This window comes from Macaca thibetana, chromosome 3 (genome assembly GCF_024542745.1).
Source record: "Macaca thibetana thibetana isolate TM-01 chromosome 3, ASM2454274v1, whole genome shotgun sequence".
NCBI classification, from domain to species: domain Eukaryota; kingdom Metazoa; phylum Chordata; class Mammalia; order Primates; family Cercopithecidae; genus Macaca; species Macaca thibetana.
Window position 1 is genome coordinate 113,826,217 of NC_065580.1, and position 22,334 is coordinate 113,848,550.

General features: G+C 42.9%; 2 protein-coding genes across 9 annotated transcripts in view; one reads left to right on the top strand and one right to left on the bottom strand.

Annotated features, from left to right (window-relative positions):
* PSMA2 (proteasome 20S subunit alpha 2) overlaps window positions 1-22,334 on the bottom strand; it is a 617,132-nt gene that overhangs the window by 579,475 nt on the left and 15,323 nt on the right. The window lies entirely within an intron of this gene.
* Window positions 1-22,334, top strand: part of HECW1 (HECT, C2 and WW domain containing E3 ubiquitin protein ligase 1) — a 456,269-nt gene that overhangs the window by 374,959 nt on the left and 58,976 nt on the right. For all 8 annotated transcript variants that reach the window (XM_050783350.1, XM_050783356.1, XM_050783351.1 and 5 more), the window contains 4 exons: window positions 7,544-7,649; window positions 8,560-8,656; window positions 16,510-16,593; window positions 17,030-17,139. In XM_050783350.1, the coding sequence (XP_050639307.1) occupies window positions 7,544-7,649; window positions 8,560-8,656; window positions 16,510-16,593; window positions 17,030-17,139 (397 nt within the window). The remainder of the gene's footprint in view (window positions 1-7,543; window positions 7,650-8,559; window positions 8,657-16,509; window positions 16,594-17,029; window positions 17,140-22,334) is intronic.

The following is a 22,334-nucleotide window of genomic DNA, read 5'->3' on the forward strand; positions in this document are numbered from 1 at the left end:
CTGTGTCCTGTATCACAGGCAACAGGGAATTAAGCTATAGGTATTTCTTAGACTACAATTTACAAGTGTGGGTATTTTCTGTTCACCTACATAAGCCATTCTCTTGAGTGTTATTCAGCAGTTAATTTTTTATAAATTGCATGTAAGGACAAAATTAAAGTGAGTTTCTATATTAAGGATCCTAAATGGTAAAATGTTTTTCTCCAAACCCCAATGGCAGATTATTAATAGAAACATTGGTAAAAATCTTTTGGATTGTCGTTTACCTCACCTGGAAAATTTTCAGACAGATTCCTGAAAGCAGTTATTACAAATAGAGGATTTATACGTAAAAAGATAGTTACTTGACACTTTGACTTGCATTTTAATGCGGAGGCACATCTGTCTGCAATATATTCAAGCACCAGCAAAGTAGGACTTACCGCTCCTCAGAATGTGTGACCAGAATAGGTCACAGATAAGTGGAGTGCTATGAATACTGGATCCCATCTTAGCAAAGAAATCATAAAAGGGTAACACATTTGCCTTGTCTACACTGCAATTCCTAATATAAGTTGACATCAATAAGGAAGGATAAGCAGAGCACATACTTTTCATTTCTTTTGCCATCTTATCTTGGTCAGGTTAGAAAATCGTTAGTCATAGAAAATTTCTGGAAGGTACACACCCAAAAAAAAGCTTCACAGTGACTGCCTCAAGAAAGGGCAAGAGTCTAACAGGGAAGAGAAACCTGCTTCTCACTTTAGAAGCAGAAGTCACTCTTAGTCATTCTTTGCCACGAGCTTCTTTGATGGCAAAAGTCATTTCATTGGCTCTGGTGACATGGAGGAACCTTCATTCAGGAAGCTTGCTTTTGGGGAGAGTAATCACTGCATTGCTTCTTAAAATCAGTCATTTTCCTCTTGGTTCAATATAACCTGCACTTGGTCACAGGTTTGGCTGGAAGTTTGTAAAATTCAGACAACTTTGAACATAAACTTTTTAATTACAGTCATACATCACTGAACAGCAGGGATACATTCTGAGAATGTTGTTGTTAGGCAATCTTGTCATTGTGGACATCCTAGAGTGCACTTACACAAACCTAGATGGTACAGCCTACCACACACCTAGGCTGTACGGTATGGCCTATGGCCCCCAGGCTGCAAACCTGTACAGCATATTAACTGTACAGAATCCTGTAGGCCGTTGTAACACAATGGTATTTGTGCCTCTAAACATATCTAAACGTAGAAAAGGTGAAGTAAAAATACAGTATGAAAGATTTTTAAAATAGTATACCCGTATAGGACACTTACAGTGAATGGAGCTTGAAGGACTGGAAGTTGCTCTGGGAGAGTCAGTGAGTGAGTGACGGTGAGGCCTAGGACATTACTGTGCACTACTGTAGAATATAAATACTGCGCACTTAGGCTACACTAAATTTTTTTTATTATTATACATTAAGTTGTGGAGTACATGTGCACAATGTTCAGGTTTGTTACATAGGTATACATGTGCCATGTTGGTTTGCTGCATTCATTAACTCGTCATTTACATTAGGCATTTCTCCTAATGCTCTCCCTCCCCCCACCAACCCCACTACAGGCCCCTGTGTGTGATGTTCCCCTCCCTATGTCCATGTGTTCTCATTGTTCAACTCCCACTCATGACTGAGAACATGCGGTGTTTAGTTTTCTCTTCTTGTGTTAGTTTGCTGAGAATGATGGTTTCCAGTTTTATCCATGTCCCTGCAAAGGACATGAACTCATCCTTTATTATGGCTGCATAGTATTCCATGGTGTATATGTGCCACATTTTCTTTATCCAGTCCATCACTGATGGGCATTTGGGTTGGTTCAGTTTTTTTTCTTTTTTTTTGAGAATGAATCTCACCTTGTCTCCCAGGCTGGAGTGCAATGGCATGATCTCGGCTCACTGTAACCTCCTCCTCCTGGGTTCAAGCGATTCTCCTGCCTCAGCCTCCTGAGTAGCTGAGGCTACAGGCACACACCACTACACCCGACTAATTTTTTGTATCTTTAGTAGAGACGGGGGTTTCACCATGTTGGCCAAGCTGGTTTCAAACTCCTGACCTCGTGATCCACCTGCCTTGGCCTCCCAAAGTGCTGGGATTACAGGCATGAGCCACCGTGCCTGGCCTAAATTTATTTTTTTTTTAAAGCGATTATACCATGATGTTATGACAGCTATGACATGACCAGGTGATAGGACTTTTTCAGCTCTATTATAAGCTTATGGGAACACCATTTGCCTATGCATCCGTTGTTGACTGAAACATCGCTATGCGGCACATCGCTATATGAACGATAAGTAATGAATGCAGAATACAGACACAGATGGAAAAGCATAATTCCCCATCTGGAGACACTGGTACACATAAACATAAAGACATTAGATCATGTTGTCTATGGTTCTATATCCTAGTGCCTCGTAGACAATTTCCACACCATTAACATTTTTCTGTAATGTTTTATCACATGGATCTACCATCATTTAACGCAAGCCTTTTTTGAACATGATGTTTATTGCCTGCTTTTAATTATAAAAATATTGAACAACTCAAATATCTCTCTTTTGTTTCCTTCAGATAATTCTGACAACTTTGTTAATGATCCGTTTTCAGAACACAGAAAGAATCTAGAGATGAATGTAAATTCGTCCTTTGAGCCCTTCCTGTGAACTTGCTACATTTTTTTTATCATCAAGTCTCCAGTGTTTGCAGAGAGAGGGTTAGCTGATTATTAACCCAAATTCAGTCTAAAACATACAATTTTCAATCACAGCTTTAAGGAAACCCACAAGGGTACATTCCCAAACTGCAGCGCTGAAGAGCAGCTTGTTTACCAGTTGCTGAAAACTATTTTCTGAGGATATCTATTTTGTTTTGTCTGGAGAGCCAAATGTTTGAAGTTTTCACATTTACAATTATGATGAAAGCTATCAATATCAAAAGAAAAAGAAATCCTAAAAGTAGTCCCTACCACAAACTGGGTTTTACCCAATTATGGAAGAGTTGTCACAGCATGCCTGGGGAGAGGCAGGCCACCAGGGCCTCTCTCTCCCCTCGCTCGCCGTTACCACATGTGCCCACATGCACACACACACCCCCAAGAAACTAAATAAGACCAAAGGGGTCAAGTGCCAGGACATTAGAGTCATGTCATTTTGGTTTTAAATGGAAAATCAGTCCTGTAGTCATTTTCTGACCTTAGGGAAAAAAAGCAGGCCGGGGATGGTAGCTCACACCTGTAATCCCAGCACTCAGGGAGGCCAGGGCAGGAGGATCTCTCGAAGCCAGTAGTTCAAGACCAGCCTGGGCAACATATCAAGAACCCATCTCTACAAAAACATTTTCAAAATTAGCTGGGCACAGTGGCGTGTGCCTGTAGTCACTGCTACTCAGGAGGCTGAGGCAGGAAGATTGCTTGGGCCCAGGAGTTTGAGCCTGTAGTGAGCTGTGATTGCACCACTACACTCCAGCCTGAATAACAGAGACTCTGTCTCAAAAAAAAAAAAAAAAAAAAAGAAAGGAGAAAAGAAAAAAGGTCAGGCATAGTGGCTAAAGCCTGTAATCCCAGCACTTTGGGAGGCCAAGGTCGGCAGATCACCTGAGGTCAGGAGTTTGAAACCAGCCTGGCCAACATAGCAAAACCCCATCTCTACCAAAAATAGAAAAATTAGCCAGGCGTGGTGGCACATGCCTGTAATCCCAACTACTCGGGAGGCTGAGGCATGAGAATCACTTGAAACCGGGAGGCAGATGTTGCAGTGAGCCAAGATCGCACCACTGCACTCCAGCCTAGGCAACAGAGCGAGACTCCATCTCAAAAAGAAAGAAAGAAAAAAAAAAAGCCATCTTGGCATCATGTTTGCAGTGAGATTCAAATCAGTCACTCAGTTGCTGTCAGACGTCCCTCAGGATGGATTGTTTAGTACCACTGCCGGGCTTCAAGGATCCTGGCACATACTAAATCCTAGTTCAAACTTAGACCCTCAGAATTTCCTCCAGCCCTGCCTGAAACTGTCTTCATCACTGTCCATTCCTGGGCCCCTTGTTGGAGAAGAGTGTTTCTATCCAACCCTCCTGTCCTCCAGGCTCTGGTCTATGAGCCATCCAGTACCAACCAACCTTTTGCAGACATTTCTGTGGCTCAGGGACCAACAAGCCCTATCTCCCCCTGTGTTATTTCCTCTATCACATTCGTATTAAGCCTGAAGAATGTTGGTCAGTCAGCTAGCCTTTGGGCTAGCTGGACTGCAGCTGGTTTCTGAAGTTTTTCAATCTGGCTTAGTTTTACCCATGAGTGGGTGAAACTCAGAAGTAGGCACCATTAATGAATTTCCTGTGAGGGCCAGGAATAGAAGTGAGCCTCTTTCTGTTTCAACGCCTTATTCATTTCTGGGTGATGCCCTGACAGTTAGACACTTTCACTCAGGGCGAGACAACAAATGTCTCCTGAGCTCAGTGCACAGCCAAGCCTTCCTGAGCTCAGCGAGCAGATCTGGCTGTTTCCCAGTTTCGCTCTGTAATTTATCACTTAGATAACCTTCAGCTGGTGGGTCTCTGCGACTCCTGTCTTTACAAGGTCAATAATATTTTAAATACACATGAAGGCAAACTGACATGATTCCCTCCAAGAAAAAGAGGCTTATCATTTCAGTCCCAGAAAGCCTTTATGTATTTATTTATTTATTCATGGAGAAAAAAGAGAAGTATGAGGATTCAATACTGCATAGTTTATTGATCAGCAAACTTTTCTTTCATCTTTTGCTTTGTAAACATTTGAGACTGGAATGTGCTGCTGCAGAAATACCAGCTTCTAAACCCTGGTCTCTGGCTTTGCCAGCTGAGCAGAGTTGAGAGCTAATGACATCAAAGTGAGAAGTCCACCAAAGTGGCACAGAATCTATTCCCTTGTCCTTCAAGTAGCCATGGGCAATGAGAAGGACCAGGAGAGAAAACAGAAGCATCTGCATCTCTACCCAACTTCCAGAAGAGCAGCAAAGACTACCACATACAGAGAGTGAACTGGTGGCCCCTGTCCGCATACAAAGGATGTACTGGTGGCCACTGTCCGCATACAAAGGATGTACTGGTGGCCACTGTCCGCATACAAAGGATGTACTGGTGGCCACTGTCCGCATACAAAGGATGTACTGGTGGCCCCTGTCTGCATACAAAGGATGTTATCCTTGGGTGTGGAGTATGGAAGTGGGAACCAAAGGAAAATCAGCAATGCCTGTGTTCTTCATTAGGGATCGTTAAGTAATTTGCCCTACATTAGGATCTGCAATATCGCACATGGCCTATTCTTAAGTGGCCGTTTTGGAACTGACTTGTCTAGACTGTGTAGCACCGGTCCTCATCACCTTCCTAAAATCTGTGTGAGTGAGTTTTATGCTGGTCTCAGAGGGAGAATTGTCTTTCCTTTTTTTAAATCTGGATGTTTGAACTCTTTCTAAGTGTCTTACAAAATTATCATCTGTTACATGAAATTAAACTTGGCTTGAGGATGCCTTCATACTTTCGAGTCGTTACGTAATGGATTGCCACCTCACTTGGGACATGAATTAACTGAAAGCCTAATTTGGGAGTATACTTTGGCAACAAAGGGTTGAGTCTCAGCCAGTCACAACAGCCAAGCTTCAGTCAATCGCAGGTGGCTAACTGATCAGACCATGTTCAAATAAGGCAAACGCTGAGCCGTAACCAGTCCAGCTGCTTCTGTACCACGCTCCCATTCCCCCTCCATAAATGCTGCCTGCCCGCGGTTGCAGAACGGTGCTCTCTCCACCCTTTCTGGTTCTGGTTCTGAGTGAGGACCACCCCATTCTCACACTGTTCTTTGCTCAATTAAACTCTGTAAATTTACTTTGTCTAAAGTCTTTATTTTAACACTTCAAAATTCTTAACTATTTTAAAGCCTATTTTAGCATACTTTGCCAAATATCATAGGATGAGTTACACTCTACATTCAATCCCATATATCTGGTGAATGTACTGCAGTGTGGAAAATCTATAGTGCGTCTATAGATTTTAACATCTTACTCTGCGAAGATCTTAAAAAACAAAATGTATGTAGAATCATAGTGAGAATGTCCATTATCATGCTGTAGAACTGCATAGTTTATTGATCAGCAAACTTTTCTTTCACCTTTTACAAAGGTGATGTTTTTAAATTTACAAAATTTAAAATTGAGCTAAGTTAGTTTTTTTTGTTTTGTTTTGTTTTGTTTTTGAGATAGAGTCTTGCTGTGTCACCCAGGCTGGAGTGCAATGGTGCAATCTCGGTTCCCTGCAATGTCTGCTTCCTGGATTCAAGGGATTCTCGTGCCTCAGCCTTCCGAGTAGCCAGAATTACAGGCATGCGCCACCATGCCTGGCTCATTTTTGGATTTTTAGTGGAAACGGGGTTTCACCATGTTGGCCAGTCTCAAACTCTGGTCCTCAAGTGATCCACCCGCCTCAGCCTCCCAAAGTGCTGGGATTACAGGTGTGAGCTACCACACTGGCAAAATTGAGCTAATTTGGTTTAAAGTTACTCATCACAAGTATCAACTTTAGGCTAAGCAAGTTATTTATCTCTGAAGTTTTGTAAAAATGCTTAAGCAGAACCAAGATATTGGAAGCAGGCAGGCAGCATGGAAGGAGTAAATACGTTCTTTGCAGTCAAGTATTAGAACCCTGGTTACCACTCTAATGGTTGTAAATCTGGGGAAACCTTACTTTTCCTGGATCCTCAGATTCCCTGTTTGTAAATTTTGGTTAATAATGCTTATCTTGCAGAATTTGTTAGGATATGTAAGATGCTATGTGAACAGAAGCCAGCACAGTGAATGCAATAACAGGCATTCAACAAAGAATGAATGTAATCAATAATATTTCAACAAGAAGTCCATTATACATTCAGTACTGAAGTTCAGTGCTACCTGTTGGAAAGTTATAGGCCTACCTTACCAATAATATTTATCTGGAATTTATCTCTCCTTAACAGATTTATGATGAGAAATGTTTCTTGAGCCATTCATTGTATTAATTTGATTAATATTCATGACTTTGGCATGATTACTTCTTTTTTTTTTGAGACAGAGCCTTGCTCTGTTGCCCAGGCCAGAGTGATCTCGGCTCACTGCAACCTCTACTTCCCAGGTTCAAGCAATTCTTCTGCCTCAGCTTCCCAAGTAGCTGGAATGACAGGCACCTGCCACCACACCTGGCTAAGTTTTGTATTTTTTAGTAGAGACGGGGTTTCACTATGTTGGCCAGGCTGGTCTCAAACTCCTGACCTCGTTATCTACCTGTCTTAGCCTCCCCAAGTGCTCGGATTACAGGGGTGAGCCAGATTGCTTTCTTAACCATAGTATAGCACATCATCAACTCTGCTTAGACACTTTTGTATGCTTTCTTTTCCATCATTTTATTACTTTTTCAACTTAGGTGACTTCAGAATCTTTTACCCCTTAGGCTGAAACATTGGTATCAAAAGACATCTGAAACTGATACAAATTTCTAATGCTTATGCTTTTATTCTAAAATTAGGCCTCAGAAGTTTCTAGAAACAGAGGAGCCTCTTTACTGGCCAGGCCAGGACACAGCTTAGTAGCTGCTATTCGAAGCCAACATCAACATGAGTCATTGCCACTGGGTATGTATCATGCTTCTTTGAGCCAGGGGCTCACAGAATACCAACACCTAGCCTTGATTTTTTGTTTGTTTTTCTGGTTTTTGTCAAAAAGCCTTTACTACTCAACATTCTGTGTTTCCTTTCTCCTCTTTTAGGATATAGTGCATTCCCTGACCCCTGCTCCCATTCTCCCCTCTGTCCTTTTCCCCTCTCCCTTCCTCCTCATCTCTCTGTTCCCCTCCCTCTCTTTTCTATTCTTTCCCAAACTCGTAGGTCCTTTCTTCCTTACTCTGTTCAGTGATTTGTTAACCCCGTGCACAAGAGCATGGTTTAAATAGGGAGGTGAATTTTACTGTTGCTAGACAGTTTTTAATGTATACCTCTCTTTCCACGTATGTATGGCATAAAGTTTGCAGTCTCCATTCCTAACTTCAGCCACCTCTTTCCAAAACATATGCCACTGGTATCAAGGAAAATGAAATGAGAGCATCTAAAAGGTGTTTCCATTATCACTACTGGGAAATCAACACATGGATTTCTTTTCACTCATAAAGAATCTTTTACCATAACTGTGGCAAAATGACCAAGAAAAGTTAGAAGGAAGAGAGGAGAACTCCTCTTCTGGGAGAGCTATTTTGTTCTCCTTTACCTGTTCATGCAGAGATGCATTAATGCCCAGTAAAGATCCTGAAGCGTTAAGGACAATTAACATAGATCTGGTTCACTTTTAGTTTGATCCCTTAAAAAATTATAATGCTATTATGTCCCATTTTAAAAGCTTTCAAGAGCTTGCATTTTTTTGATGAGTATGCTGCCTGCCCTTCAAATGCCTTCATTAATCCTGGTATCAAGCAGCCATTTTCCAATCATCAGAGTGATTATCTCCGGGCTGCAGACTCAACCACAACTCCTGTGCTTTTGTCTGTTTCAGCATATAATGACAAGATTGTGGCATTTCTTCGCCAGCCAAACATTTTTGAAATGCTGCAAGAGCGTCAGCCAAGCTTAGCAAGAAACCACACACTCAGGTAAGCCTCACCCCTTACTCCCTGGAACTCTAGGTCTTTGCAGCCATTTTTCCTGGTGGGAAAACACCTCTGTGGAGAAGGAGCAGAAGCTTGTTGTGCATTCTTTTTGTGCATTTAAACGAGAACTTGAATCCTCAAGATGAAGGGTTCGGGGTTCCTGTATTCTGGGAAATGGCATCATCAGAGATGGCCATATTATCAGATTACGTATCATTTATATGGTACTGAAATGATTTCCATTGACTTGGAGGAAAGGACAGGAAGGAAACAAAATAGCTTCCATTAAAAAATTATTTATGCACAGCACCATGTAAATTACTTTTAGTTTTGAAATATAATTGTTGAATGGTAAACCAAATATTGAGTGGTCATGTTCGAAAATAAACAAGCAAACAAAATGTTTCCTGTGTGTTCTAACTACTTACATCTTATTCTTCATCAGGGTCATTTTTGAACAAGTGCCCCTGAAACTCTGAATCACTTCATGTGGAAGGGATAGCGATCTAAAATGATAAAAAGAGAAAATATTGCCCGAACTTAAATCCTGCTTTCTCACCAAAATATTCACACATCTTTTTGCTTTGGTTTACTCTGCTACATTCCAAAAACTGGAGAGGCATGGGGGTTAAGAGCACATCCCTTTGACATTTGAATTCTTACTCCAACAGGTAGGGACTATTGATGGAGGTGTGTTATTCAACCCTCTGCCCTTAGTCTCCTAAATGGAGGTCACAAAGTGGGCATGGTTGCGATACTTACATGAGGATGTGTAAAGGTTAAGGCAGGGCAAGCGAGAATCCCAGCAATGGCTGCATTTCATTCTTCCCTGCCCATGTGGTGCAGTCTTGTGAATGGGGCTGATACCTGCGATACTCTACTCTGACTTCCTCGGGGAATCGCTAACAGCTTCAAGTAGGCTCTTTGCTTTTCAACCCTTGCCACTCCTGCCAGAATGGATCATTCACCATTCTTTCCCCTCCAGCACCCCCTCTTTGACACCTCTTTTCCCTGTATTTTCACTCTGTAAATTAGAGCCACTACCCTCCCAGCTGTCTCTGATCTCCTCTCCTCCCTCTTCTTCCACCTCCACATCTAAACATTCACCTCCTCATACTCTCTCCTCCATCCTCGTTTTCTCTTCTCCCTGCCATGGTTCAAGTTTAGGTGCTCATCGTTTCTCTTCTGGACCATACAGGGGTTTCTCCTAAAATATTCCCTATCACCCTATCATAACCAAGTGGCCTACTCAAAACATAGATTAAATCATGTCCTCCCTACCCTTCAAGAAAGCTTTCATGGTTTCCATCACATATGAAATAAAGTCAATATTTTTGTTTGTTTGTTTTTGAGACAGAGTCTTGCTCTGTTGCCTGGGCTGAAGTGAGGTGGTACAATCTCAGCTTACTGCAACCTCCGCCTCCCAGGTTCAAGCAATTCCTGAGCCTCAGCCTCTTGAGTAACGGGGACTACAGGCACGTGCCACCACACCCAGCAAAATTTTGCTAATTTTTGTATTTTTAGTAGAGATGGGGTTTCCACCATGTTGGTCAGGCTGGTCTCAAACTCCTGACCTCAAGGGATCCACCCATTTCAGCCTCCCAAAGTACTGGGATTACAGGTGTTAGCCACCTTACCCAGCCTGAAGTCAAGATTTCTAAGCACAATGTCCATGGTCTCCAAAGTCTGGCCCTAACCTAACTCTCTATCCTATGCTAAGCTTTTCCTTCACCACCTCCACCACACAGGCTGTGTACCCTCCTGCCTTTGTCTTTCCGGGAATGACTTCCCTGTTAAGGACCTCTCATCCCATTTTAAAGGCTCAGATCAAAAGCAAAAATTTGGTGATCTAGGCAGGCTTTAGTATTTCTTTTCTTTGGCAGGGGTGGGAACTTCCTGATGTTGCCAAGGCATTTGTGGGTTTTTTTTGGTTTTTTTTTGTTTGTCTGTTTTTAATTTTTTTATTATACTTTTATGTTCTGGGATAAATGTGAAGAACGTACTGGTTTGTTACATAGGTATACATGTGCCACGGTGGTTTGCTGCACCCATCAACCCATCATCTACATTAGGTATTTCTCCTAATGCTATCCCTCCCCTGGCCCCCTATCCCCTGACAGGCCCTGGTGTGTGATGTTCCCCTCCCTGTGTCCATGTGTTCTCATTGTTCAGCTCCCACTTATGAGTGAGAACATGCAGTGTTTGGTTTTCTGTTCTTACGTTAGTTTGCTGAGAATGGTGGTTTCCTAGTATTTCTTTTGTCCTGCTTTGATAGCATGCTTTTTGTGCCTCAAAGATATTTTTAGATCTCTCGTATTCAGTCATTTACTTGTGTCTCCCTACAGCACTCTAAGCTCTTTAGAGCAAGGCCTTTCTCTTCCTTGTCTTTGTGCCCACTCTGCCCCTTAGAACCGGGTCCTCTACTCTGAAACTAGGAAACACCAATTACTTTTAGAGTGAATGAAAGATCTTTAGCATGAACCAATGATCTTTAGCATGATGAATGGTCACTTCCATTTATGTTCAACTCTTAAGAAGTCTCTCCCCAAGTTTCATTACTGTACTGCTGCAGAAGACAGGGTCATATTCAACCACCTGGGTCATTCATTCATGGACTGCTCTTTGACTCACCTAACAACCTAAGGGAATTTTCAAGGGATTTCCAGGGGAGTTATATTATCTTAAGGGTTTTTGACGCATGGTTGTTCTTGAACATTATTTACATTACTGATTCTACCACTAAGTAGTGAGTTCACTGCTTGCTTTTTGGAAGAATTTCAACTCACCAAAGACACAAAAGTCTCATTTTAATCATTAGAAAAGTTTTTTTTTTAAGTAATTCCCTATATAAATGAGTGGAATATATTTCCAAAGGGCAGTAAACTGTTTTCAGCCCTATCATGTATCACATTATAATAAAATCCAAGAAACTTTAAATGTTTTGTTGCAATATGGGATTGTACAATTATGATTTTGCAGAGCTGGGGTAACTTGAAATTGGGCCACGTTGGAATTGGAAAAACAACTTGGAAATTATCTAGCATAGAAACTAATAACCTATTTTAAGGTTATGGACTCCTTTGAGATGCAGATGGAAGCTCTTTTGGACTCTCCTCCACATATAAATATAAACCTCTGAATATAATTTCAAATAGTTAATGGACCCTAAAGAAACTGTGGACCCAGGTTGAGAACCCAAATATTTCATCAAAAATAGAAGGCTCACAATGACTATCAGAAACTAGACTATGTGATGATAGAATTTAAAAAGCAGAAAGAAAAGAGCAAGAACTTGTTCTTCAGGAGGTCAAGCTTAAGAGGTGCAGGAAGCCGGGCCCTGCTCTCCATGACGAGGCCTCCACCTGCCCCTGAATACCATGTCAGGGTGAGTCAGATCCACTTGGAAGGTTCAGGAGTTGAAGAGAATACCACTCTCCTCAGGACCCCACCTGGAAGAACTCATGGCTTCCTCTGTGGTCCCCAAGAGCAGATGGTGACCTCTGTTCAGCCATTGCTGTTCTCAGGGAGTCATGGAGTCGCTGTCTTGGGTCCGCAAAGCCAGTTGCTGGGTTTGAGTATTTAGAAAACTGTCCAGTTGACAGCAGTGACTTGCAGTGAAAGGCAGGAAGCCACATGTAGAGAAGGGGATGGAGCCAGAAAACCCAGAGGTTAGTGGCATCTGTTATCTTTAAGGGGCATGGAGGCGGTCCTTCAACTAGTGCTTTGATTGTGTCACTCATCTGAATCAGGATTGTCCCAGGGCTACGTATGCAGTAGCAAGCAAAACAGACATGTACATTCCCAATGAATTTGCAATCTATGGAGGGAGACAGATAATAGACAAGCTTGGGGTTTGTTTTTTTAAGCCAAATATACAGCTACATAATATGTTAAGTGCCATGAACATGACTAGAATTCAGCAATAGTGGAGAATATGCTGGTACAAAGGAAGAGGACTTACATCCTAAACAGAATGCAGGGAAAGTTTTTCCAAGTAGGTGGTGCTTAAGCTGAAACGTGAAGGATGAGAAGGCATGGTCCCTTGAGATGCAAAGTAGAGGTCAGGGAGAGAGTATGCAAAGGCCCTGAGGCAGGAAAAGCTTAGACCTAGGTGAAGAATGAAAGAAAGCTAGTGTGGCGCAGGGGTAGATTGGGAGGGTAGGCGAGACCTACCGTGGTGAAGTTGGAGAGGGAGGCCCTATCACCAACAGGAAAGATTTTATTTGAATTGCAATTCTATTTGAGAAGTGATTGAGAAGTTTTCCACTGGAAAGAAATAGGATTGCATCTGTGTTTTTAACGACCACAGCTGCTTTTTCATGACCTTTTTCATCTGTTTTTCATGACCACCGATGAAATATGTTTGCAGCTGTGGTCGTTAAAAACACAGATGCAGGCCGGGCGCGGTGGCTCAAGCCTGTAATCCCAGCACTTTGGGAGGCCGAGACGGGCGGATCACAAGGTCAGGAGACTTCATCCTGGCTAACCCGGTGAAACCCCGTCTCTACTAAAAAATACAAAAAACTAGCCGGGCGAGGTGGCGGGTGCCTGTAGTCCCAGCTACTCGGGAGGCTGAGGCAGGAAAATGGCGTAAACCCGGGAGGCGGAGCTTGCAGTGAGCTGAGATCCGGCCACTGCACTCCAGCCTGGGCGACAGAGCAAGACTCCATCTCAAAAAAAAAAAAAAACACACACACACACAGATGCAATGTTTGGGCAGCTTTGTGGGGAAAAGATAGGCTGGGGAGGGGCATAAGATGGAACAGGGGCTATGCAGGAGACTATTATATTCATCCACGTGAGAGATGATGGTTGTGTGGATAATGGGAAAATATGGATGAAGAGGAGGGAGCAGTTTGGGGTGATACTGTGGATGCAAAAACAACAGGAGCTGATGACAGCTTGAACATGGTGGGTGAGGAGAAGAGAGCAATTAAGAATGACAGCCAAGTGTGGGGCTTGCGCAGGTGAGTGGATAATGGTGTCATTTACTGAGATGGGAAAGACTGGAGGAGGAACTGGCTTGAAGACAGGAAGAATGCCAAGGATTTCATTTTGGATATTGAGTTTTGAGGTCTTTGAAGCCACAAGTGGCTTCAAATGTCAGGATGTCAAGGAGGCAGGCGCCTGTCCTGTCCTGAGCTCTAGGGAAAGTGTGCTCCGGAGTTCTCCTGACGGTCAAGGGATATATGTAGGAGAGACAGCCGGCATTCTCACCCTCAGATGTCTTCCCCAGTTCTCAATGCACTTTGGGATGGAGTTCCAGGGGCATCTGGAGCTCCCTCACACCACTGGCTCTGCATGAAATGTTGCTAGACATGACAGAGAATATAATGTCTGATGGGAGAGCCACCAAAACTCTCAGACAATTGTGCTTAGCATTCAGACACCTGGATGTGGTCCATACAGTGGTGCCACAATAGAACCACTGCACTAGGTGGCACTTTCTAAACTGGGGACTGCACTTTGCTGCCCTAGTGGAGATGGCCCTCTCTGGGCTTCTTTTTCCTCCAGGAAGGGAGGCCAGGGGCTTAACCAGATGTGGATCCCTTGGGGCAGGAGGATAACCTGCCCAGGGGGACATTATCATTGGCAGAGCATATAAATTTGAGGTCATTCATAAGGCCAAAGTCATTAAATTAGAGATGATTCAAGAGCATCTTCCAAACAACAGGGCTGTGAGGTAGTCTCAGGATTTGGAGGAGAAAGCCCAGGGCTGGGGTCAAGGACATAGGCAGAGGGAGAAGAAGGTGACAAGAGGGGTGGGGATGTTCTGTTCTCTTGGCTGGGTTTCCACACGTTCCCTGCTGAATGACATGTGGACAGTGCTGCTCCCTTTTTCAAACCCCCATCAAAGAAGCCACTGTGAACACCCCCTAGGTTCTGGCGATGCCATTTCCTGCAACGGTGCTTCACCCACACTGAGGTTGGATCAGAGTGCATTTCCCTGTTTAATCCCATTCTGTCTATCTTTGTAGAGGCTCAAAATCTTCCCTTGCCTTAAAAAAAAGATCTCCGTGCCAAAAGGTCAAATTGATTATATTTTTTGCCTGAAAATCTCTAAGTTATGGTGAAGATTTGGATTTATATTAATACAATCAAAGAGAGGAAAAAGTTGTATCTGCAGTATTTTGGAAAATATACATATATTTTTTAATCATTCATCTTTTGGGCCAGGCGCAGTGGCTAATGCCTGTAATCCCAGCACTTTGGAGGGCTGAGGCAGTCGGATCTCTTGAGCCTAGGAGTTCAAGACCAGCCTGGGCAACATGGTGAAACCCTGTCTCTACTAAAACTACAAAAATTAGCCAAGCCCGATGGTGTGTGTTTGTAGTCCCAGCTACATGGGGGAACTGAGGCAGGAGGATCACTGGAGCCTTGGGAGGTTGGGGCTTCAGTGAGCCATGAACAGGCCACTGCACTGCAGACTGAGTGACAGAGTGAGACCTTGTCTCAAAAAAAAATTTCTTTTTTAAAGAAAATACAAAAAACTAGCTGGGTGTGGTAGTGCATGCCTATAATCCCAGCTACTCAGGAAGCTGAGGCACAAGAATCGTTTGAACCCAGGAGGCAGAGGTTAGTGAGCTAAGATTGCACCACTGCCTCCAGCCTGGGCAACAGAGCAAGACTCTGTCTCAAAAAAAAAAAACAAAACAGAAGAAAATAAAATCATCCATCTTTTACCACTGGGAGAAACTGAGTGAGGGGTATACAGGATCTGTCTGTTTATTTCTTATAATTACACATGACTCTCAAATTACCTCAAAGTAAAAATTAAAAAAAGAAAAAAGTTAAAGATTTTTAAAAAACAGATCCTTAATTTTCCCTGATTTCTACTGCATCTCTTCAAAAAAGGCAAAATATATTAACTCCTTTGAAGCGTGCATACAATAGAAAGATTCTGGGTATGGTGTTTGTAATATTTGAATAACGTCAGGGAAGCAAATTAAAAAGTTAATTTGATCCAAAAACTCCTACTTATCCATAGACTTACTTGAAACAATTTGCCGAGTTGGAGTTGGAGGTTGTCTAAAAGGATCAGAATAGACGAAGTTGTAGCTAACAGAGACAAAATTGATGCCTGTGCCTTGACTGACCTGGGAGACTGTTCTTGGTTCTTGGGGCCGGGCCCCCTCTGTGCCCAATGTGGCATTATAAATTTTCCATCAGGCACAAGATTTCTCAAGAGACACCCACCCGCCAGCTCACTCTTTCTTCCCATGGCTTCCAACATGACATGAGCCCAGAACAGTCTTTTTTTTTTTTTTTTTTTTGAGATGAAGTCTCACTCTGTTGCCCAGGCTGGAGTGCAGTGGCATGATCTCAGTTCACTGCAACCTCCGCCTCCCGGGTTCAAGCGATTCTCCTGCCTCAGCATCCTGAGTAGCTGGGATTACAGGCAGGCACCACCACGCCTGGCTAATTTTTGTATTGTTAGTGGAGACAGGGTTTCACCATTATTTCTCAGGCTGGTCTCGAACTCCTTACCTTGTGATCTGCCCGCCTTGGCCTCCCAAAGCGCTGGAATTACAAGCGTGAACCACTGTGCCCGGCCCCAGAACAGTCTTTCAGGAGCCGTCTCTTACCCAGCTCCACTCCTGACTGTCTTAGCTACCTGAGGACCTAACTTTGCTGTGTTCCTCAGCTTCCGTACCTGTGCAAGTCTGTAGAAAAGCCATCCATTATAGAGCATCCTGAGAGCCTGTGATACGAGCTTAGAATTCTGCAAAATACGTGGGACGTTAGGACATTGCTATTCAGCAGTATTGGAAGAGGAAATAAGAGATCCAAAGAAGATGTATTCCTGAGCTTATGTGTTGGTGTCTAATTTTCCTCTTCTTTCTCACATGATTCAGGGAGAAAATCCATTACATTCGGACTGAGGGTAATCACGGGCTTGAGAAGTTGTCCTGTGATGCGGATCTGGTCATTTTGCTGAGGTAAGGGGCTAGGCCTGAAATCCTTCTGGAAAAGCTTCCCTGGGCAGCTCTCCTCTGTCACGACCACCCTGAAAATGGCCTAGACTGAAACACTCACTGCTTGTTCTAGAGGATTCTAGTAACTGCAACGCAAATGGGGCCCCACCCTTGTACCCGTGTCCATCACAGTCCTTAGATTTGCCAACTGAGGTAGCAAGAGCTGCCTAAAGTACTTGATGGAGACATTGTTTTAGGATTAATCAGGGTTTAAAACAACACTGAGAATTTGCAAGCGGGATGTACCTATTTTTCTATAATACATTTAAATCTAATTGCTTTTGTTGCTTTGTGAGAACTGTAACTGCTGCTACCCCAATTCATGAACACTTTCCCAGGGACGTAAAACTGACTTTTCTTTTTCTTTCTTTCTTTCTTTTTTTTTTTTTTTCATTTGCAGTCTCTTTGAAGAAGAGATTATGTCCTACGTCCCCCTGCAGGCTGCCTTCCACCCTGGGTATAGCTTCTCTCCTCGCTGTTCACCCTGTTCTTCACCTCAGAACTCCCCAGGTAACAGGAATCTGGCCTAATAGCTCCTGTTAAGTGGCCATGTGTTTCCTCCAGTGAAGGTGAATGAAAGGCAACTGTATGTGTGTGTTCTTTCTCTTGGCCTTCCCAATTCCCTAATTGAAAATGCACTCTATCAGGTTTTGACAAATGGCTGCCTGTTTTTTGTAATGCCCCCCAAGCAGAATGGGGTTTACAGTTTGAAATGGTTGGGAAAAAAAAATTTTGCTGGGCAGGTGTCTCATGCTTGTAATCCCAGTGCTGTGGGAGGCCAAGCCAGAAGGATCATTTGAGCCCAGGAGTTAAAGACCAGCCTGGGCAACATAGCAAGATCCCCTTCTCTACAAAAAAATTAAAAATAAGCCAAGTGAGGTAGCATGTGCCTGTAGTCCCAGCTACTAGGGAGGCTGAAGCAGGAGGGTTCCTTGAGCCCAGGAGGTTGAGGGTGCAGTGAGCTGTGATTTCACCACTGCACTCCTACCTGGACAACAAAGAGAGACCCTATCTAAAAAAAAAAAAAAAAAAAAAAGAAAGAAAGAAAAAAAGAAAAAAAATTAAGACAGTATTTTATGACACATGAAAACTGTATGAAATTTAAATTGCGATGTCCATAAATAAAGTGTAATTGGACCCCAGCCATGCCTGTTCTATGCTAGCTTTCACACCAGACATGAGTAATAGCAACAGAAACCACATGGTCTGCAAAGCCTAAAATATTTACTCTCTGGTCCTTTGCAGAAAAAGGTTACTGTCCCTGCTCTAAATTACTATTGCATTCCAAAGTCACTCTCCAAGCATGTCGAAGGGAAGAGCCCTTTCTGAAACATTCTGTCTTGTGACTCTGAATCGACTGCACACCACTTTTGGTGATAGAGCTACTAGGAACCATTGTTATATCTCCACAAAGATTCCAAAGAATTTTCTTACACATTTCAAAATTATTCCCCATTTTCTTTATGTATGAGAATGAACTTGTGGTACAAAAATTCTTTGCAGGTATTTTCCATTCCAAGTGAGGGAATATATATGTTGAACTGTTTAGTGAATAAAAGATATTTTTGCCAGACACAGTGGCTCACACCTTCAATCCCAGCACTTTCGGAAGCTGAGGTGGGTGGATCACTTGAGCCTAAGAGTTCTTCAAGACCAGCCTGGGCAATATAGTAAGATCGCATCTCTACCAAAAAAAAAAAAAATTTAAATTAGCCAGGTGTGGTGGTGCACGCCTTTAGTATCAGCTATTCAGGAGGCTAAGATGTGATCTCTTGAACCCGGGAGACAGAGGTTGCAGTGAACCGAGATTGTGCCACTGTACTCCAAGCACTAGTCAACAGAGCAAGACCCTGTCTCAAAAAACAAACAAATGAAAAAAAAGATATTTTCTGGACTCATCAAGATAAAGAGCTTAGGTCAAATCCATACCTCCAGACTGGATCCAGATATTGGAGAATTTTTCCATTCGTATTTGACTTGCATTATCACATCGTTGTAGGTTTCATTTAAAATAAAAGAGATTAGTTTGAAACATCTAGGAACATCCTATCTCACAAACTCTAGGGCCAGGGTTGGAGCATGGTTTCTGAAGCCAGTGGTGAAATTCCCAAGAGAAACAGAACTTGGCAATAAGCTTTTTCTCTGAGAAGGGATGTCACACTCAGAGTTAGTATCATTCAGTACTGCCGTAGATCTCCAGACTAGAGTATCTTTTAGTATGATTCCTCCAAGTTGTAGCATTCAGAACTCTCTCTTAGAGGTAGTTTTGCTGTTAAAATACGTTTTCAAGATTGTATCTCCCTGTTGTCATTTCCTCCAAACAAGTGTCCCAACAGCATTGTTAAGGAAATGTGCAATGCTTACTACCTCTGACACACAACATAATTAAGATCCCCTTGCCTAAGGGGACCAGGAGCTTTGCTAGAGCCGACATCAGTACAGCCACACACTTTCAGCGCTCACAGGATGACCTACTTTTGGGGAGCGAAGACAAAAGTAGGGGGTTTTGGGGGAAAAGTTTGAAGAAGCTATAGGACTGCATGATGGTCTGCCATGTTGTAGAGATTGTCCCAGCCCAATAATGTGCTTATGCTTTGATACTAGACTATGATGTTAACATCATTATATGGGAGAGATATCATACCGCAAATAGAAAAATAAGAGTAAATGAAGAGTTATTTCCTATATGAAAATTATTTGGATATTCTAAAAGGAATAAACTTGCCTGATAGAGATATGACTGATGCCATGAATTTAAGTAATCATCCAATTCATTTTGTCAAAGTATTTCTTTATTCTCTAGCATTGACCACAGGATCCTAGAATATGTAATCCAAATATGTTGATTTTAAACTTTACAATCCCTATTCTCTTAGACCTGTATGAAATCTACCCAGGTGCTACAGAGATGGTGAATCATGAAGTTTATGCCAAAGTACTCTGTAAAGCATAAATTATTTGAGAAATGCACAGCAGTCATCATAGGAACAGGTGGCAGTACCAGCGGTAGTGAAAATCATAATTAATAAAATATACTGAAATGTGCAGGATAGAAAATTATACTTGCACTGACAGACCTGTATTCTAGTTCTGTGTACATCCCAAAACCTGGTATTCCAGCAAGACCACTTATTTGCAAGTGATGGCCATTGGTTCCCTCAGGCCCAGGTGTTGTGGGGCCCAGGTGGGCGGGGCTCCCCATGCTTCCTTGCTTTTACCATTCAGCCATATCCCTCCCCTCCCTTTCTCCCAGTTACTGTCATCTACCAACCTTTTTCTCATTCTCAAGGCCTGTGGCCCCTGCCTTGTGGTCTTCTTCTCCTTCCCAAGCAGGTCCTTCCATCCTCCTGGATGACTTCAACATCGACAGGGACCCTCATTCCGTTCCCTGGCTTCCCAGTCTCTAGACTTTGTCTGCAATGACTTTCTCCTCCCCTGCCTCAACCACTTACTCCCAAAATCACATTCCTGACCTTGTGATCTTCTCCACAATCACTAATTCAAACCTCCTCTTCCCTTCCGATGTGCTTGATCCACTACCCTCCCTAGTACCATCCTTTGGCCTCATCAAGGCCTCTGGTTCATGGACTTTTCTCCTTTCCTTTCTAAAGTCTTTCCCGGATGCAGCATAGATTCTGCAGTTCATCATTTCAGTAGCACCCTTGCCAATGCCCTGAACTCCCCTGGCCCTGTCCGCTTTGTTTGCACCCTCTGGCAGAGCTTCATCCCTAGATGAACCTTCCTATCTGCTTCCCCGACTTCTGCAATCAGGCACTCTTGGGCAAATTCACCTCACAAGGCAGATTATTAATTCTAAATTAGTCATCTCTCATCTCACATGAATCTTGAACACCCAAAGGAAAATTCTAGCACATTTTTTTCTATCTCCTCTACTATTATTTCAAACATTTCCCCTAAAGCCTCCAACCCTCAGCACCCCTCCTCTCTCCTAGCAAATGACATCCTGTTTTACTTCACTGAGAAGCTGAAGCCATCCAGCAGAAATTTTCTCAAAGGCCTGCCATCAGACCCACAAGACTAGCAAACCTGCACACATCTTCTCTGTCACACCTGGAGGTCACGAAAGGAGGTATCCTCACTAAGGTCACCATGAACTCTGGCCACCCAATCCGGCAGGCCATTCTCAGCCACCTAATCTTCAGCAGCCTGTAACATGACCAGCTGCTGTCCCCCAGCATCCCCTCTTCAGTTTGCTTCTGGGACACCACTCCTGACATCTCGTCTACTTCCCTGGCCATTCCCGCGGCCTCATCCTCCTCTTCCTATCATCCTTAAGGCTCAAACCCAGGCTTTTTTCTCCACTCAAACTGTGTCTCTCTCCAGACAAAGGGACTATCATCAAAGAAAAAGTTCATACTCTTCCCCCACAAATGTATTCTTCTTCCACTACTCCCCGTCTCAGTGAATGTCACCGCAGGGCGTTCAGTTACAAAATCTGAAACCCAACCCTCCCTCACTACCTATATCCAATTCATTGCCTCTTAAATACATCTCCTCTCTGCCCACCTCACTTCATCTCCACTGACACCAGCCTAGTCCCATTTGAGCTCTTTAAATCCACCTTGGTCCTCTGGGGTTTTGTTCTCTTCTGCAGGAAGATGGATGTTTTTATGATTCAAGTGACATCATGCCAGCCGTTATGCAAGGGCTTCCTACTACCCTTAGCATAAAACAAAATTGCTTAACAATGTACCTTGTCCTGTTTTGTGCAGTTCCTGCCCACCTCTCAGGCCTTGTTTTTGTACCACTTTGGTCCTTGGACCCTGTGCTCCAAACTGGAGTACCACTTTCCATTCTGCCACAGGACCTTTGCACATGCTGATCTTCCACCTGGAGTGCTCTTCTTCTCCCAGCTCATCTTCTCTCTCAGTTAAAGCAAAGCTTTTCTTGACCCATGCAATCTAATTTGTGCCTATTTATTCTTCAGATTGTCCCCAGAGATGCCTTCCCAGACTTAGCCTGAACTCCCCTGGCCCTCTCCGTTTTGTTTGCACCCTCTGGCAGAGCTTCATCCCTAGATGAACCTTCCTGTCTGCTTCCCCCCCCATTCTGCAATCAGGCACTCTTGGGCAAGCAGCAGATGAGATCACAGCAGATTCTGTGATCTCAACGAACTGGGTTTCTTTACTTCCTGGATAACAATCATTGTAACTTGTATTATATACTCATTTCTGAGAGTTCACCAGCATCAGTCTTCTCTAAATTGTAAGCTTAGTACCTGGAATATAGTAAGTAACTAATAAATGGTTATTGAATGGGCAAGCCTTGATTCTGACCACCTTTAAAACTCGGGTAAGAATATTAATTTTCCATTCTTTTTTTAATTAAAAGGTATATATAGTAAAGTATTTACAAAGCACTCTAAATGAGACAAAAGTTCTCACCTATATAGAGTTAGCGAATTATTATTATTGTAAACTTCACTTTTATGATGCAAGGCCATCTAATATAAACTCTAATCTAATATAAACTCCTAAATGCTCTGAGCCTTTGTGTACAGGTATGTTTATTTGAGCATCAATATCAATACAGGAGCATGATGGACACATATACTAAAGTCCTACTTACCTCATTATAGTTTCAATTACTTCTTGTAGCACCTTACAAGGAAAGTTTAGTTCAGTTTATGTTAATTATTTTAGATTATACAAGTACAATTAAAGCCAAGAAAAATGCTCATCCAG